Source organism: Prionailurus viverrinus, chromosome C1 (genome assembly GCF_022837055.1).
Source record: "Prionailurus viverrinus isolate Anna chromosome C1, UM_Priviv_1.0, whole genome shotgun sequence".
Lineage (NCBI taxonomy): Eukaryota > Metazoa > Chordata > Mammalia > Carnivora > Felidae > Prionailurus > Prionailurus viverrinus.
In genome coordinates this window covers 69,063,462-69,082,009 of record NC_062568.1, presented here as the reverse complement: position 1 = coordinate 69,082,009, position 18,548 = coordinate 69,063,462, and the positions used below count along the sequence as shown (strand labels likewise).

General features: G+C 38.3%; 1 protein-coding gene across 3 annotated transcripts in view; it reads right to left on the bottom strand.

The window, feature by feature from the left end:
• Window positions 1–18,548, bottom strand: part of CCDC148 (coiled-coil domain containing 148) — a 255,078-nt gene that overhangs the window by 155,402 nt on the left and 81,128 nt on the right. For 2 of the 3 annotated variants that reach the window (XM_047871442.1, XM_047871443.1), the window contains 5 exons: window positions 16,613–16,716; window positions 7,547–7,629; window positions 6,925–7,076; window positions 5,069–5,164; window positions 4,809–4,990 (listed from right to left, as the gene is read on the bottom strand). In XM_047871442.1, coding sequence (XP_047727398.1) covers window positions 4,809–4,990; window positions 5,069–5,164; window positions 6,925–7,076; window positions 7,547–7,629; window positions 16,613–16,716 — 617 coding nt within the window. Of the gene's footprint in view, window positions 1–4,804; window positions 4,991–5,068; window positions 5,165–6,924; window positions 7,077–7,546; window positions 7,630–16,612; window positions 16,717–18,548 lie in introns of those variants that run through there. The other variant, XM_047871444.1, reaches the window with a different exon arrangement.

The following is an 18,548-nucleotide window of genomic DNA, read 5'->3' as shown; positions in this document are numbered from 1 at the left end:
CTCAAACTCAATATGTCCAAACCTGAACACCTGATCTTCCACACAGTCTAACCCTACATCGTTTACAGTCTGCCTCATCTCAGTTGATGGGAACTCCATCTTTTCAGTTGCTCAACCCAAAAACTTTGGACTATTCTTTTGTTGTTCTTTTTCACGTGCCTAATGAACTCTATCAGCAGATGCTGTTGGCTCTAAACCCTCAAAATGTGTCCAAAGGCTGGCTATTTCATGCCACCTCCACTTGCTGATCCAGACCACCATTATCTCCCACCTGGTTACTTTAATAATCTCCTAAGTGTCCAATCTTTTCTTGCCTCTCCCTGCTTCCATCTTAAACACAGCAACTCCCAAAGTGGTCCTGCTAAAATGTAAGTTAGGTCTTGTTACTCCAAAACCCTCTCACACTTCTGCTCCCAGTAGGTTTCCATGCCACTCATAGTAAAATCAAGTCACTGTAGCTCAGGGAAATGAGGTGACTGACTGGTACGCACTTCCAACCAGAGCCTACCTTTGGACCTGGGGACACAGTCATTCCAACCCAAACCAGTGAGCTGCTAAAAAAATAGAAAGAATTAAAATAAATGTTGGGATTAATGATGGCATCCACTGTCTTTAGCCCAATTAAAATTTTATACTTTAAAAATGTCCCCCAGATATTTCAACCTTATGTCACAGCACTATGCATCTATTTAAAATAAGCACCCATCACTTGTGCTGGTATGGACATAAATGCACACAATCTATATGAATTCTCACAAGGCCTAATAACTAGACCCAAAGGGGAAAATGGCCTTATCAAAATCTTGGCAGATACTGGCAAAGTAGAGGTCCAGTTAATACTATAGCTAAACATATAATTCATTGTGCTCATTAGAATAGTACATTTACATGCCTTACTGACCACCAACCACAGATTGCTGATGCCGACCACCTCTGTATTTATTCAAAATAGCCCAGTTACTCTCCTTTTCTTCAAAAAAAACTACTCCTGAAAACGCATTCAGTGTTATTGATGCTTCATCATTTATTGCCAGCATATTTGTAAAATAGTCTCTTCAGTTGACTCTTGCATATAGTCTTTATTTGGTCAGGATATATGTGTGTGTGTTTGCTGCTTCCCCTAAACATTCTAAGCCTTTTATTTTCTTTTTCTTTCCTTTTTTTTTTCTTAAGTAGGCTTCACTCCCAGCGCAGTGTCCCATGTGGAGCTTGAACTCATGACCCTGAGATCCAGACCTGAGCTGAGATCAAGAGTTGGGCACTTAACCTACTGAGCCACCCAGGCACCCCTTTTCTAAGACTTCATAAAGGCAAGGCCATATTCTAGTCTAGTCTGTCTGTTGACTCTCCTACCAAGGAGCTTAGCAGAAACCACTGTATGTTAAGGATTTCCCAATGAATCTTCATCAAGCAAAACATATCAGTAATTATATAAAATTTATTCTGGATAATTATATGTGACAGACTATTAAGCTAGAATTTATGAACCTATATTCCTCCAAAGTGAATTCCTACTGCTCCCTTAACATGCCTTGCCACTCTTACCTTCATTGTTTTCACCTTTAATTCAACTCAACGGAACAATCATTTATTTGAAAGCTGCTGTGTGCCAGGATGGGCCAGGTGCTAAGGATACAAATATTGCTAATAAATTATTTTGTCTTCAAGGGGTTTACAGTCTAGTCATGCAACATCCCTTCTTAGAATGTCCTCCCTACCTCCTGTCTTATCCAAACTCTGCTCATTCTTTGAACCTATAGCGAATTTTATTTCCTCCACTAAGCTTTCCTAAGCTATTTTTTCCTCAGTGTGCCTTCCCGCTGAAGAAAACTTAGCATGTGATGTATGTCCATCATATTATCTACTTAACCTTCAGTAATGGCAATAGAACTGTGTATCTCAACTTTTTTCTGAGTGATACAGCATTGTACAAAGGAAAAGCAGAAACTGAGTTCAGATGAAAAATAAGGTAGGAAAATGGGCTGTGAAGGATAGGTCTTAGTGGAAAGCATCCACTTCGGGCTGCTAAGGCAAACTTTTCCAGGTTTAGGAGCTGCTAACTGAGAAACACCACAATCCTAGCCAGATGTTCTAGGGGGACAAGATTCATCTGGGAGGAAGTGTAATGGGGCAGCCAACATGCTTTAAAAGGAAGGAGTCAAAGGGGCACCTGGATGGTTCAGTTGGTTAAGCATCTGACTTCGGCTCAGATCACGATCTCATGGTTCATGAGTTGGAGCCCTGCGTCGGGCTCTGTGCTGACAGCTCAGAGCCTGGAGCCTGCTTCAGATTTTGTGCTCCCTCTCTCTCTGCCCCTTCCCCACTCGCACTCAATCTCTCTCTCTCTCTCTCTCTCTCTCTCTCTCTCTCTCTCTTTCAAAAATAAATAAACATTTAAAAATAAATAAATAAAATAAAAGGTAGGACTCAAACTGATCTTCTTCACAGCTGTGAGAAGTAAGTGAAATGATTCATTTTTATAAATACCAAATAAAAGTTGTGCTGTCTAGTTAACAATAGGTTTACAACCTATTGGAAATATGCACAAACCCCTCCTCCTCCCCACAATGGAGTCTGAATCCCTTACACACTTCACTTCCTGTTTTTTCTTCCCCCTTCCCATTTCACAGGCTTATTTTCCACCGGCTTTGCAATGAGCATGCGCCAAAGAAGTCTGTGCATCACCTCAAGGAATATACATTTGTTCCAATCAGACTACTTTTGCCTTATAAGGGCATAGGTGACTTCCGGGTAAGGCTGTAACATCTGTAGTACTCAGCCAATGAGGAACCAGGGGAGGGACTTGCATGCTAGGAGATAAATTGCCTGCTGTAACAGTCCCCAGTGTGCCTGTCCATCAGACAATGCTCTTGCAAGAATGTTGATTAAAGCCTCATTTCACTGTGCTCTGAGTCTCTGTATCCCTCCTTTGATTGGGTCAGTGGGCTTATTTCTCACAATAGCCACAGCAGCCTGATTATAATGATCCCCCCGGAAAAACAAAAGAACAAAACCCACACCCGTCTCGCTCTTGCTTAATGAGCTCTAAAATCTCTTTAACAAGGTTGAGATGGGGAAAGAAGAGAGAAAGTTTATTTTATAATTAGAGACTTCAACTAAGTGCATGGTTGAGTTAACATTTCACCGTGAGTGAGTTTCAATTAAAGTGTAATTAATCAATCAACACATATAAATGATATATTATTAATTTTTCCCAGCTTTAGTGAAAGGTGGAAAGAAAAAAAAAAAGGAAGGCAGAGAGGCAGGGTGAGTAGGGGCTCTTAGAAGAACAAAAAGTTTCTGCCCAGGAGGAACCACGACCATTGCCACAGAGATGTAAGAAAAAAGCCTGGGTCAGGAAAGGTTTGGACTTCACCTACGATTGCCTAGTATATGAAGACAAGTAAAAGCTGTAACCAGAGTTGGATCAAGAAGCTACTAAAGCAAATAACTCTACTGGATAAGATTTAAGGTTTTCCTTGTTGTCACTTATTCCTTAACACTAGCAATTTCATGTAAATGAGTTTCACTTATAGGCAATACATTAAGAAATATAAGAAATATAGTAAAAGGCTTACTTTAATTGACTATAAACGTGTCACTTGAATAATTATCCTTTCTTTTAACATACATATTCTTTGGGGGTAACTGGATGGCTCAGGTGGTTAAGCATCTGACTCTTAATTTGGGCTCAGGTCATAAACATGGTTCGTAGGTTTGAGCCCTGTTTCAGGCTCTGCACTGGCAGCACAGGGCCTGCTTAGGATTTTCTCTCCCTTTCTCTCTGCCCCTCCCCCCTGCTCTCTCTCTCAAAATAAATTAAAAAAAAACTTTTAAAATATATATTCTTTGAAGAGAATTTAGAGGTCAATATACTAGAATAAAAGGCATATTTTCCTATAAAATATTCTGCAGAAACTTCACATGCAAAACACACATGAGGTAAGCTATTGATCTGACCCTACAGTGGCATTTCTGGCTTTACTCATTAAATTAATTTTAATATAGAATCTACACTACAGAAAGGGTACCCGGGTGGCTCAGTCGGTTGAGCATCTGACTTAGGCTCAGGTCATGATCTCACAGTTCGTGAGTTCAAGCCCCACACTGGACTCACTGCTGTCAGCGCAGAGCCCAGTATGGATCCTCTGCCCCCCTTTCTGTCCCCCACCTGGTGCTCTCCCCAAAAAAATATTTTTAAAGAAGGATTTATACTACAAAAGATGACCCTGTCAAAGATGAATTTTAAATCCCCTAATGTTGTATTTGTTATTCAGAAGAGGATTTGTCATTTTCAGATACAACTAAAAGTCCATTTTCTTAAAAAAATGTAATGTGTTTTAAAAATTTTTATAAAACATATTTTGTGTTTACTGTAGAACAAAATCACAGTGAATTACAAGTAACATAATTCCATGGGTACATTTTTCCATTGCAGTCAATTATTATTAGTACTGATTTATAAATTTCCACTAAAGAAGAGCTTCACGTCTTAAAATCAAAATTCATAGTTACTAAAAATTCATGCTTCAAAACTGTTTCTTAACTATGTAGTAAAGAGCTCAATGAGGTGAGTATTTTCATCATGTTTCAAGCTTATAAAATTTTTACAACCATTGTTTGGGGAAATTACTTTAGAGGAAAGAGAACCCTCATTCAACAAATAGTCAATCTAAAAACTTATTGATTGACTACATTTCAACCACATAGTAATTATGAAAACAGTAAAGCAGAAGTAAGGAGCCTTCAACAGAAATAAAAAGTGAGTGGCAAAAATCTACATAATTCAAGTAGCTTTATCTTATCACCTGGCTATGTCTTCTAACTGCAGATCAACATCTTGAAGTTTCTTTTGATATTTCTCTGTAAAGTTATAGAACTCATTAAGAACTGAAGATTTTAAATCAGGATATGGGCATTCCAAGGTTTCTAATTCCATGGGCACTTCACTAAGCAGGTTACATCTTTCTTCTGAAGAATGATCTAGTATCTGAAAAACAGTTTATGATTGTTTTATTTAACATAAATGACAAATTGATAAACAAATTACTATATGCATCACACTTACTTTCATACTCCAGTCTGAAAGATAGTTTTCTATTTTCTGTTGCTCCAGGCTAAGTCTTTCAAAGACAGCTTTCAATTGTGTCTTCACAAAGTCAACCTGTAACATAGATAAAAGAAAGTCCCTTTGAGAACCTGTGGAAGAGGGTTTAAGAGATGCCATAGCCAGGCAGTGCTTTCCAGAAGGGGGCTTTCAGACATCGATCCTAAAATGGAGCTAGGAGTATGGTGGGGTCATAGACACTCTATACCCTCATTTGGATTTTGTTTGTGGTAAGGCAGAGAGCTTACCAGACTATTTCTGGCTCAATCACCCCTTCTTCCGCTGGCATCCCTGCCTCCAGTCCCCAGCTGGACATGGGGTTTTTAATACTTTTTTTAAAAATATACAGGGCACCTGGGTGGCTCAGTCGGTTAAGCGTCTGGCTTCGGCTCAGGTCACGATCTCACGGTCCGTGGGTTCGAGCCCCGCGTCGGGCTCTGGGCTGATGGCTCAGAGCCTGGAGTCTGCTTCCGATTCTGTCTCCCTCTCTCTCTACCCCTCCCCCGTTCATGGTCTGTCTCTCTCTGTCTCAAAAATAAATAAAAAACGTTAAAAAAATAAAGAAAAATATTATTGGGGCATCTGGGTGGCTTAGTTGGTCGAGTGTCCAACTTCTGCTCAGGTCATGATCTTGCAGTTCGTGGGTTCAAGCCCTGTGTCAGGCTGTGTGCTGACAGCTCAGAGCCTAGAACCTGCTTCAGATTCTGTGTCTCCCTCTCTCTTTGCCCTTCCCCTGCTCGCTCACTCACTCTCTCTCTCTCTCTCTCTCAAAAATAAAAACAGTAAATTTTTAAAAATTATTTTAAATATATTATTTATGAAATCAATATAACAACACTACAGAATAACTGAAAAATAGTAAGAAAAATCACCTAAAAGTTTATATCTAGTGCAACTATGACCATGGAGCTTATGTCTACTCAGGGGAGGCAGTCAGTGCACTCATAAAAAAATAGATAAGAAAATTATCAAAAGGAGGTAGGTGATGTAAAAACAGGGTGAGGTAGGGACGCCTGGGTCTCAGTTGGTTAAGTGGCTTCGACTCAGGTTATGATCTCACAGCTCAGGAGTTCAATCCTCACATCAGGCTCTGTGCTGACAGCTCAGAGCCTGGAGCCTGCTTCAGATTCTCTGTCTCCTTCTCTTTCTGCCCCTCCCCTGTTCTCTTTCTCTCTTTCTTTCTCTCTCAAAAATATATAAACTTAAAAAAAAATTAAAAAACAGTGTGAGATAATAGAGAATGACTGTAGCTTCTCTCCTATGGGTGATCAGGAAAGGCTTCTCAGAGGAGAGAACATTTAAACTAAGACCTAAGTGACAAAAAGTGCCATCAGTGGGACAGAGAAAACAGACGATGCAAAGGCCTTGAGATGAGGAGTCTGGTATGTATGAGGAACAGACAGGAGGCCAGCCTCAGTGTGACAAAGTCTAGGAGAAAGGGGGAAGTGCCAGGTAGGAGATGAGGTTGAAAAAGGGGGCTGGATGTACAGGGAGGAATTGTGGGTCAGCAGGAGCTCTGCAGGGATCCACCAGGGGGATGACCGGACCCCACTGCACTGAAGGTAGAATCCCAAAAGGCACTGTAATGAAGGGCAAGAATGAGTGCAGGGAGACTAGTCATGAGGCCATCATAACTTTTCAGGTGAGAAATAAGCATGCTTGGATAGATTCAGGGGTATGTTTAAGATACTGAAGAGACAGAATTTGCTATACCTTCTATTTAAATACAAGACACATGTTTGTTTCTTATGTCAAACTGTTCTAGTCGGGATAAAAATGAGGTATTACATTATTAAAAGTAAAGGTAATATACTGACCTCTTCCAGTACTTTCACTGAGTTAAACTCAGTATGTGAGTATGAATGCTTGGAAATGTGATGCTGTCTGTATTTCAGATCTGCTCTCAACTGCTGAATAGGATTTATCACATTTTTAAGATACATGCACCATTGTTCTGATAACTCTTGTTCTATGGAGAAACAAAATTAAATCCAGGTAACACTTTATTATTTTTTTAAGTTTATTTATTTACTTTGAGTATGTGTGTGTGTGTGTGTGCGTGCACACGCACACATGCAAAAGCTGAGGAGGAGCAGAGGGAAAGGACAGAGAAAAACTCCCAAGCAGCCTCTGCACTGTCAGAGCAGAGCTGACAAGGGGCTCAAACTCACAAATGGTGTGTGCGTGATCACAGCCTGAACCTAAACCAAGATTCAGCAACTTAATCAACTAAGCCCCCCAGGCGCCCCCAGGTAATATATTACTATTTTAAATTTCTTCAAGAACAGGACATTAAGAGTGCAGATTTAGCTTTGGATTCCTTTAGGAAAAAAAAACTGGCAGTTAACAGTAAGAAAACAAAGTGAGTGGCCCACTTTCATCTTCAAAACAAAACTCCCCTTTAAATATAGGATAAAAACAAAAAACAAAAAACCTCACCAAAATTTGTAAGGTCAGTAAGACATTCATTTCCAATGTTCTCTTCATTGAGAAAGGATTTTATTTCAGATTCCATTTTATACCTGAAATAGACATTATCTCTATCAGCTTTTTAAAAATAATCATAAACATACATGGGTTTGAAAATATCTAAAAATAGAAATTTAATCTATTTTTTTAATGTTTATTTATTTTTGAGACAGAGAGAGACAGAGCATGAACAGGGGAGGGTCAGAGAGAGAGGGAGACACAGAATCTGAAGCAGGTTCCAGGCTCTAAGCTGTCAGCACAGAGCCTGACACGGGGCTCGAACTCACGGACCATGAGATCATGACCTGAGCCGAAGTCGGACGTTTAACCGACTGAGCCACCCAGGCGCCCTTAGAAATTTAATCTAATGTGGTCCCATTCACCTATTCATGTATTCAGACCATATACTAAATTCCTAATATGGATTGGACACTTGCCAGACATTGACACAGAAAGAAGCACAGATGAACACTTCAGTTAGAAGTAACAGCGTGAGCAAAGGCAAGTGCCTGGCACATCCTGGCAATGCTTCCTGTGGAAAGAGCTTAGGGCACTAGGAAGCCACTGAGGGATATTAAGCTGATCTCACCTGCCCAGCAGATCTGTGTTTCAGAAAGATTCCCAGGCAGGGTAACCTGGGTGGCTCAGTAGGTTAAGCCTCCGACTTTAGCTCAGGTCATGGTCTCATGACTCATGGGTTCAAGCCTCACATGGGGCTCTGTGCTGACAGCTCAGACCTGGAGCCTGCTTTAGATTCTGTGTCTCCCTCTCTGCCCCTCCCCAACTTGTGCTCAGTCTCTCTCTCAGAAAATGAATGAGCATTAAAAAAAAAAAAGAAGAAGAAGAAAGAAAGATTCAAATGAGGATGAGTTGGAAGCAGGGGTAGTCAAATAAAAACAAAATGAAAAGGAGAGGATCAGGTTAACCTGGACCAACAAGGTAATTATTCCAAAAGTTAAGAGATGATGAGGTCCTGAACTAGAGAAATGAGAGTAAAGGTGTGTTTTGTTTTTATAGACTAATAAAAGCAATAAATCTTAATGATTTTTATTTTATTTCAATATAGTCATTTTTAGAGTACAACCATAACCAGCTGAAACTGGACATCTGAAAACATTGTAGTCTATCCCTTGCTTACGGCAGATTTAACAAAATCATAGAAAAGAGTTTTGATTTGTTGTGATTGTTAAAATATAATAATGGAAATGGTATAAAATAAGAAATTATCAACAATTATAATACTTTAATACAATTATTATTTTTATGTTTGCATATAAGTTTCTAGCCCTTGTCCACAGGCATATGTATGTTAAATAACTATAATTATGAATTAATTGGTAATTAATGGTAATATTCATCATCTTATATTGGGGTTTTTCAATAACATTTAAGATATTTCTAAATAATTCTCATAATTATCCTTTATTTTAATGGCTGCATGGTATTCTATTTTATATATGTGGCATCATCTTCTAAACCAACTCACTTACATGGGACAGAGACTTTATTTGCATGTATAAGGGGGGGTGCTATTGTAGATGACACTTCACTATCTACTCTTTATGTAGTTTTTGCCAGAAGTATTTTTAAGATTACATTTGAAACTGTTACATGGAGAATGGGTGCAAAACCTAAGCTCTAAAACCAGAAATTATTGCATAGTGGATTTGTATAAACAAAAACATAGTACTTATCAACCTTCTAGCTCTCCTACCTATATTTCAGCATCCAGAAAGTCATAGTAAAACATATAAGCCAACAGGAGAAGTGGCTTTGTTCACACAGGAGGCGAACCTGCTACTTGCATGTAATAATTCTGGTAAGTTCCATCCTAGCTTCCTAGATTAACAACCCTACCCATCTGCCAAGACCAGCCCTTTTTGATGATTGTCCTGATGGCCCAATAAAATCCAAAAGCATTTTTTATGCCTTCTAGAACTATGACAATCTGAAACTAGCTTGTGAATGAAGGCTAACATTTCCTGAATTGTGTTTTATAAAACAGTAATGTCAGTGAGATGCCATGGGGAAGGAGGGGGATGGGAAATAGTAACTAAAATCAGATATGTTTCTACAGTGAAGGATTTCTCAAAAACTTGATTATGCTAAAATACAACAAGGTTATACAAAAACGGTAGGAAATGTATTTTCTAATTTATAGGAACATGAAATTCATTATTCTCCATGGAGTAACTTGCAGAATATTTGTTTTGCAGGATATGATTTAGTAAATATAAAGATTGTGGTGCAACTCAAGAGCATTAAAAATGGTAACTCTGGAGAAGAGAACCCTGCCCTGTTCATCAATGACACGCTAGACTAGGCCCCCAGGTTCTTCAAGTTGGAACTCTGTGCAGATTACAACCTCCTCCCCATCTGAAGAGGGAACAAATATAAGGCAACTTTCTGTGCCCATGTATGCCAATTTAAGTACCTCCAATGCTGTATGGGCTATCCTCTGTTTCCAATAAATATGATGGTACTACAAAAAAGGCCTCTTGAGTTCTTGTGTGACCATTTGCCTAGATGATATGTTAATCTACTTCCTAGATCTGCCTAGTTGCAATGTAACCACCTGTAAGGTAAACCAGCCTGGTGAAGGGTGTTCTTGAACTCTCAGGAGTCCACTGTCATATAGGTCCTCATCCTTCCAGGAGGGTGCCAAAGTTATAGATGTAGAATCTGTCTCCTCAGAACATCAAACATCCCCAGAGCTTCCTGAGATGACTAGGCTAGCCACTTAATTACCAGTTTTGGTAGAACAAGCAAACTACAGGTCCAAGAATGGTAGTCAGAAGCCATTTAAGCAAACAATTAGCAAAGGGACGTGGGTCACGAAAGGCAGAGCAAGAGAATACGTTAAAGTTCCAATAATGGAATTAATAGCCAGGAGACCTGCAGAAAATCAGGTCAGAAAGCTTGGTTCCTTAGAATCAGCTACTGCATCCACTTCTCAGTTGAAAGAGTCTATCCCAAGTGAGCAAACCACAGAGGCAACAAAGGGAGTCACACAATCAATGGCTAGAGAATGAACTCAGGAGCTGGGCTTAGAGAGTTCTCTGATGCTCTGAGTCATACAGTGTGAATGCTGGTGTTAATTTTATCTTTAAAGATGCATTTACAGACAACATTTAATTGTTGTTGGTAAAACCTTGTGATATCCTCTGTAAAAAGGTGATATTTAAAAAATGTTATAAAACTAAAAGCGTGAGCAAAAGACTATATGTATTCCTAATAGAGATTTGGTTATAAAACATCCCTGTGTAATGAAAGTAGTAAGGTGTACAAATAAACCCTGCAAATTTTATGATTCAACAATTCTTGTTAAAATAAAAATTATAGGGCTGCTTGGCGGTTCAGTAAGTTAAGCATCTGACTCTCGATTCTTGCTCAGGTTGGGATCTCATGGGTTTGTGAGTTCAAACCCCACATCAGGCTCCATGCTGACCATGCGAAGCCTGATTGAGATTCTCCCTCTCTCTGCCCCTCCCTAGCTCATGCGTGTGCTGTCTCTCTCAAAATAAATAAAGTTTAAAATAAAAACTGTCTCTCTAAAGAAGACATCCAGATGGCCAATAGGCACATGAAAAGATACTCAATGTCATTCCTCATCAGGGAAATACAAATCAAAACCACACTGAGATACCACCTCATGCCAGTTAGAATGGCTACAATGAACAAATCAGGAGACTATAGATGCAGGAGAGGATGTGGAGAAATGGGAACTCTCTTGCACTGTTGGTGGGAATGCAAATTGGTGTAGCCACTCTGCAAAACACGTGGAGGTTCCTCAAAAAATTGAAAATACAACTACCTTATGACCCAGCAATAGCACTTCTAGGAATTTACCCAAGGGATACAGGAGTGCTGATGCATAGGGGCACTTGTACCCCAATGTTCATAGCAGCACTTTCAACAGTAGCCAAATTATGGAAAGAGCCTAAATGTCCATCAACTGATGAATGGATAAAGAAATTGTGGTTTATAGACACAATGGAATATACTTGGCAATGAGGAAGAATGAAATGTGGCCTTTTGTAGCAACGTGGATGGAACTGGAGAGTGTTATGCTAAGTGAAATAAGTCATACAGAGAAAGACAGATACCATATGTTTTACACTTAGGTGGATCCTGAGAATCTTAACAGAAGACCATGGGGAGGGGAAGGGAAAAAAAATTGAGAGGGAGGGAGCCAAACCATAAGAGACTCTTAAAAACTGAGAATAAACTGGGGCACCTGGGTGGCTCAGTCGGTTGAGCATCCAACTTTGGCTCAGGTCATGATCTCACAGCTCATGAGTTCAAGCCCTGCATCAGGCTCTGTGCTGACAGCTTGGAGCCTGGAGCCCACTTCGGATTCTGTGTCTCCCTCTCTGTCTGCTCCTAACCCACTCACATTCTGCCTCTGTCTCTCTCAAAAATAAACATTTTTTTAAAAAATTAAAAAAAAAACTGAGAATAAACTGATGGTTGATGGGGGGTGGGAGGGTGGGTGATGGGCATTGAGAAGGGCACCTGTTGGGATGAACACTGGGTGTTGTAAGAAAACCAATTTGACAATAAATTTCACATTAAAAAACTAAAAATTAAAAAAATAAAATAAAATAAAAACTGTCACAAAAAGGTGGTCATAAGAGGGAAGTATATAGTAATCCAGGCCTTCCTAAAGAAGGAAGAAAGTTCTCAGATATACAACTTAACCTTACATCTCAATGAGCTGGAAAAAGAAAATCAAATAAAACCCCAAACCAGCAGAAGACAGGAAATAATAAAGATTAGAGCATAAATCAGTGCTATTGAAACCAAAAAAACAGTAGAACAGATCAATGAAACCAGGAGCTGGTTCTCTGAAAGAATTAACAAAATTGATAAACCCCTAGCCAGTTTGATCAAAAAGAAAAAGGCAAGGACCCAAATATATAAAATCAAGAAAGAAAGAGGAGAGGGGCGCCTGGGTGGCTCAGTGGGTTGTGTCCGACTTCAGCTCAGGTCATGATCTCACAGTTCGTGGGTTCGAGTCCCACATCAGCTTCTGTGCTCACAGCTCAGAGCCTGGAGCCTGCTTCAGATTCTTTGTCTCCTTCTCTACCTGCCCCTCCCTGACTTGCACTCTGTCTCTCTCTCAAAAATAAATAAACATTAAAAAGAAAAAGAATGAAAGAGGAGAGATCACAATCAGCACTGCAGAAATACAAACAATAATAAGAGAATGTTATGAGCAATTATACACCAATAAAATGGGCAATCTGGAAGAAATGGAAAAATTCCTAGAAACATGTAAACTACCAAAACTGAAACAGGAAGAAATAAAAAATTTGAACAGATCTATAGCCAGTAAAGAAATTGAATTAGTAATCAAAAATCTCCCAAACAACAAGAGTCCAGGGCCAGATTGCTTTACAGGGGAATTCTACCAAACATTTAGAGAAAAGTTAACACCTATTCTCTTGAAACTGTTCCAAAAAATAGAAATGGAAAGAAAACTTCCAAACTCTTTCCATGAAGCCAGCATTGTCTTGATTCCAAAACCAGACAAAGACCCTACTAAAAAGGAAGCATAGCCCAATTTTCCTGATGAACATGGATGCAAAAATCCTCAACAAGATACTAGCCAACCAGATCCAACAATACATTAAAAAAATTATTCACCATGACCAAGTGGGATTTATGCCTAGGATGCAGGGCTGGTTCAATATCCACAAAACAATCCATGTTATACATCACATCAATAAAAGAAACGACAAGAACCACATGATCCTCTCAATAGATGCAGAGAAAGCATTTGACAAAATACAGCATTCTTTCTTGATAACAACCCTCAAGAAAGCAGGGATAGAAGGATCATACCTCAAAATCATAAAAGCTATATATAAAAGATCCACTGCTAATATCATCCTCAATGGGGAAAAACTGAGAGCTTTCCCCCTAAGGTCAGGAACAAGACAGGGGGGATGTCCACTCTTGCTACTGTTATTCAACATAGTATTGGAAGTCTTAGCCTCAGCAATTAGACAACACAAAGGAATAAAAGGCATCCAAATCAGCCAGGAAGAAGTCAAATTTCACTCTTTGCAGATGACATGATATTCTATATGGAAAACCCAAAGATTCCACCAAAAAACTGCTAGAACTGATCCATGAATTCAGCAAAGTTGCAGTATATAAAACCAATGCACAGAAATTGGTTGCATTCTCATACACCAACAATGAAGCAACAGAAAGAGAAATCAAGGAATCGATCCCATTTACAATTGCACCAAAAGCCATAAAATAGCTAGAAATCAACCTAAACAAAGAGGTGAAAAAACTATACACTGAAAACTATAGAAAGCTTATGAAAGAAATTGAAAAAAATGAAAAAAATATTCCATGTTCCTGGATTGGAAGAGCAAACATTGTTAAAATATCAATACTTCCCAAAGCAATCTACATATTCAATGCAATCCCTATATCCCTATCAAAATAACAACAGCATTCTTCATAGAGCTACAACAAACAATCCTAAAATTTGTATGGAACCAGAAAAGACCCCAAATAGCCAAAGCAAGCTTGAAAAATAAAACCAAAGCTGTTGGCATCACACTCCCGGACTCCAAGCTGTATAACAAAGCTGTAATTATCAAGACAGTATGGTACTGGCACAAGAGCAGACTCTCAGATCAATGGAACAGAATAGAGAACCCAGAAATGGACCCACAAACATATGGCCAACTAATCTTTGGCAAAGCAGGAAAGAATATCCAGTGGAATAAAGACAGTCTCTTCAGCAAGTGGTGCTGGGAAAACTGGACAGCAACATGCAGAAGAATGAACCTGGACCACTTTCTTACCCCATACACAAAAATAAACTCAAAATGGGTGAAAGACCTAAACATAAGACAGGAAGCCATCAAAATCCTCGAGGAGAAGCAGGAAAAACCTCTTTGACCTCGGCCATAGAAACTTCTTACTCAACATGTCTCTGGAGGCAAGGGAAACAAAAGCAAAAATGAACTATTGAGACCTCATCAAAATAAAAAGCTTCTGCACAGCGAAGGAAACAATCACCAAAACTGAAAGGCAACCGACAGAATGGGAGAAGATATTGGCAAATCACATATCAGATAAAGGGTTAGTATCCAAAATCTATAAAGAACTTATCAAACTCAACACCCAAAAAAACAAATAATCCAGGGAAGAAATGGGCAAAAGACACGAATAGACACTTCTCCGAAGAAGACATCCAGATGGCCAACCTACACATGAAAAAATGCTCAACATGACTCATCATCAGGGAAATACAAGTCAAAACTACAATGAGATACCACCTTACACCTGTCAGAATGGCTAACATTAACAACTCAGGCAACAACAGACGTTGGTGAGGATGCGGAGAAAGAGGATCTCTTTTGCACTGCTGGTGGGAATGCAAATTGGTGAAGCCACTCTGGAAAACAATATGAAGTTTCCTCAAAAAACTAAAAATAGAACTACCCTATGACCCAGCAATTACACTAGTAGGTACTTATCCAAGGCATACAGGTATGCTTTTTCAAAGGGGCACATGTACCCCAATGTTTATAGCAGTACTATTGACAATAGCCAAAGTATGGAAAGAGCCCAAATGTCCATTGATGGATGAATGGATAAAGAAGATGTGGTATATATACACAATGGAGTATTACTCAGCAATCAAAAACAATGAAATCTTGCCATTTGCAACTATGTGGATGGAAGTGAAGGGTATTATGCTAAGCGAAATTAGTCAGAGAAAGACAAAGATCATATGACTTCACTCATATGAGGCATTTAAGATCAAAACAGATGAATACAAGAGAAGGGAAGCAAAAATAATATAAAAACAGTGGGGTAAACAAAACATAAGAGACTCTTAAATATGGAGAACAAACAGAGGGTTACTGGAAGGGTTGTGGGAAGGGAGATGAGCTAAATGAATAAGGGGCATTAAGGAATCTACTCCTGAAATCATTGTTGCACTGTATGCTAACTAACTTGGATGTTAAATAAATAAATAAATAAATAAATAAATAAATAAATAAATAAATAAATATATTTTTACAATAGCATAAAAATAAAGTATTTAGAAATAAACCTATAAAAGGTATGCAAGATCTCTATATCTATTGAAAGACACTAAATAGATTAAAATAAATGGTGAATTGAAAGACTTGATAGGGCTAAAAATGTCAATTTGCTCAAAAACCATTTGCCAATTCAGTTCTATTCTAATTAATATTTCTAACAGGTAAAAAAAAAAGGTAAAGTTAATGACCTTTAGAAATTTGAATTTGAGTAAACTACAAAAATAATCTATTGTGATATACAATATCTGATTAAAATATACATTTTTAAAGTATACCTTAAAACTAGTATATTGCCTCAAATGGAGGGAAAACACATCTGCCTTCTCCTTTTGCCCTGCCCTTTGAAAAGAAATTTATTTTTCAAAGATTACAATTAAGAACAAGTATAGAATCATTATTTTGTTACTTCACCTTGAAATGAGAGCTGGAAATGACAAAAGTCAAAAATGCAAATTGACTTAGTCATAATGCAGTTACATCTAGAAATCAGTCAACAACTTGAATCTCTGAGTTCATTCATTCATTCATTCACTCATTGAAAGCAGTCAAAGATCTCCTCCAAATCCTACAAGGAAAAGATGAAGCTGATGGTATGTTTGCCCTTGTTTGCCACTTCATAGGGAAAGCAAACATGTAAATAAGACATTATAATTCAATATGTTAAGAGTAAAATGAGTAATTACAAGTATGAAAGGGAATGTAGAAGAGTTAAGTGATCAGCAGATATAGAAGATTATCTTTTCTTCCAAAGCAAAGCAAAAGCCATATTAACATATTTGCTGGATTCCAAATTAAATTGAGGAAATGAAAGAATTTTAATTTGACTCACAAAGCATAACTTTGTATTTTTAGTTTAATGGCTTCATTAACACAGAACGTTATAGAACGTCTAAGTAAGTACAACTCTTAGCAAGTCTTAAATGTTCTTATAGAGATTTCCCTCGATTCTTACCTGACGTCATTTAGCCTTTGGTGTTCCTGCCACCACACTTGCTTGTGTTGTTTTATTAGTGTCTGCTCTTTAGATGCTTTTGAAGTCTGCACTGCTTTTCGGATCTAGATTTAGAGGAACAAAAGAGGAGCAATTCCAATGTTTTCTGAATGTGTTTTCCACAATGAAATTGTTTAATTTGTAATTTCTAAGTTACATATTTATCTCTGTTCAGTCCTATTAGTGCAACTTCTGATACAGAGTCCACCTTAAAATAAATAATTCATTAAACAAAAACCAGGGAGGTGAAAGAGAAACTGGTTTGGAATACTGGCCAATTTAAAAATTGTTTTTAAAGTATCTCTGAAAAGATAGGTAATTATATTTTCCATACATACAACAAATAACACCCTAATTCATGTAGTCTCAGAAAATTTTTCAGTAGCTTTCCATATATTTTCTCATCTTTTTGATACATCTTCCTTGCCGGGCACTATGGGCATCACTATTCCCACTGACACATGAGGACTGAAGTTCAGAGAGGTTAAAAAACGTGGCGAAGATCCTAAAGCTCATAAATGTCAGAATCACATAGAACCTTAGTGTTCACATTGGCTTTTACATGATCCTTCAGCATAGGATGGGGAAAAGTCATTGGATAAGTTGTTAGGAGGCCTGGCTTTTGTCTCAGCTTCAGCACCTACTAGAAATAGGACCTTGAACATGTAATTTTAATCTTTCAACTCCATGCCTTCATAAATAAAGTTTTTTAAATGTTAGTAAAATACTTTTAAAAATTTAGGCAAGTATTTATTTGAAGGTACAGAAGTTGACAAAGAAATACTGAAAACTCGTGTAGCATTGAAACCCACATTTTTGACTAAATTTAAAATTTCCCCAGATTGTATGGCTTTTCAAAAATGTAGCACATAATTAGTACTTTGGAGTTTGTTGACAAATTGTATCAGGCCTGGATCTGTTTGCCTTAATGTCCATTGTTGGCCATCTCCCTGATCTGCTCCATATCACAGAGCAGCCTGTGTTTCCCAGACACCCTGACTAGCTGACTTGCAGCCGGGTTCAGCCAAGGGAGACACTAGTAGTAGGATCCTGAAGGGAGGGGGGAAAGGAGAAGCCAAAGGATTACTCCGCCTGCCTTCTCTAGTATCACAATGATCTCCAGAAGCATCTGCATCTTCTCCATTGCTCTGACTTTTCTTGACAGTTCTAATACAGTTCCAACAATTTCTGGGTAAATTCAGCAGATGGAATGTGGTACAGCCTTGCTTTGTCTAATGTCCCTCTGACCTAAGCATGGGAGCGCCTTCTGTTGTTAACCTCTACATTGCTTCATGGTATCCTGTTTGGCTTCTCAGCTCTACACCTGTGTAACAATTTCCTGCATTAAAAACCTGTCCTCTCTTAGTCTTCAGTGTCTGTTTCCTGGTTGGATGCTGACTGATACTTACGTGTACGGTGAATTCACGTATTCCGTATTAGTACTTCTAAATGTCTATGAAAGTGCTATTCTCAAATCAAAAATTTGATGAAACATGCATATTTTATATTTTCTCTGCTACTAGAATACTCAGTATCCTGAAAGCCTTAACAGTTACATCTTCAATGCTGAAGATATAAAAACTTCAGAAGACAAATCCTAAAAAGACTCTTCAGAATGCATGCTATTTCTAGCTATCATTCACTGATTACTTCAACCTTGAGTTTATCCTTCCACTGTTCTGGTTACTGACTCAAAATTAGGGGTGTAAGAAAACAAAAACATGGAGTCAAAGTCAAATCTTTTCCTCAGGGGGTCTTAAGAGGGCTACAATTATGAAATTTAGGAGAAAAGTATATTTAAATAGGAACAGGACACTGCAGAAAAACATTCAGCAATCCTCATTCTACCTACTGAAAACATAAAAGTACATAATGTTTCTAAAATCTGATGCTCTAG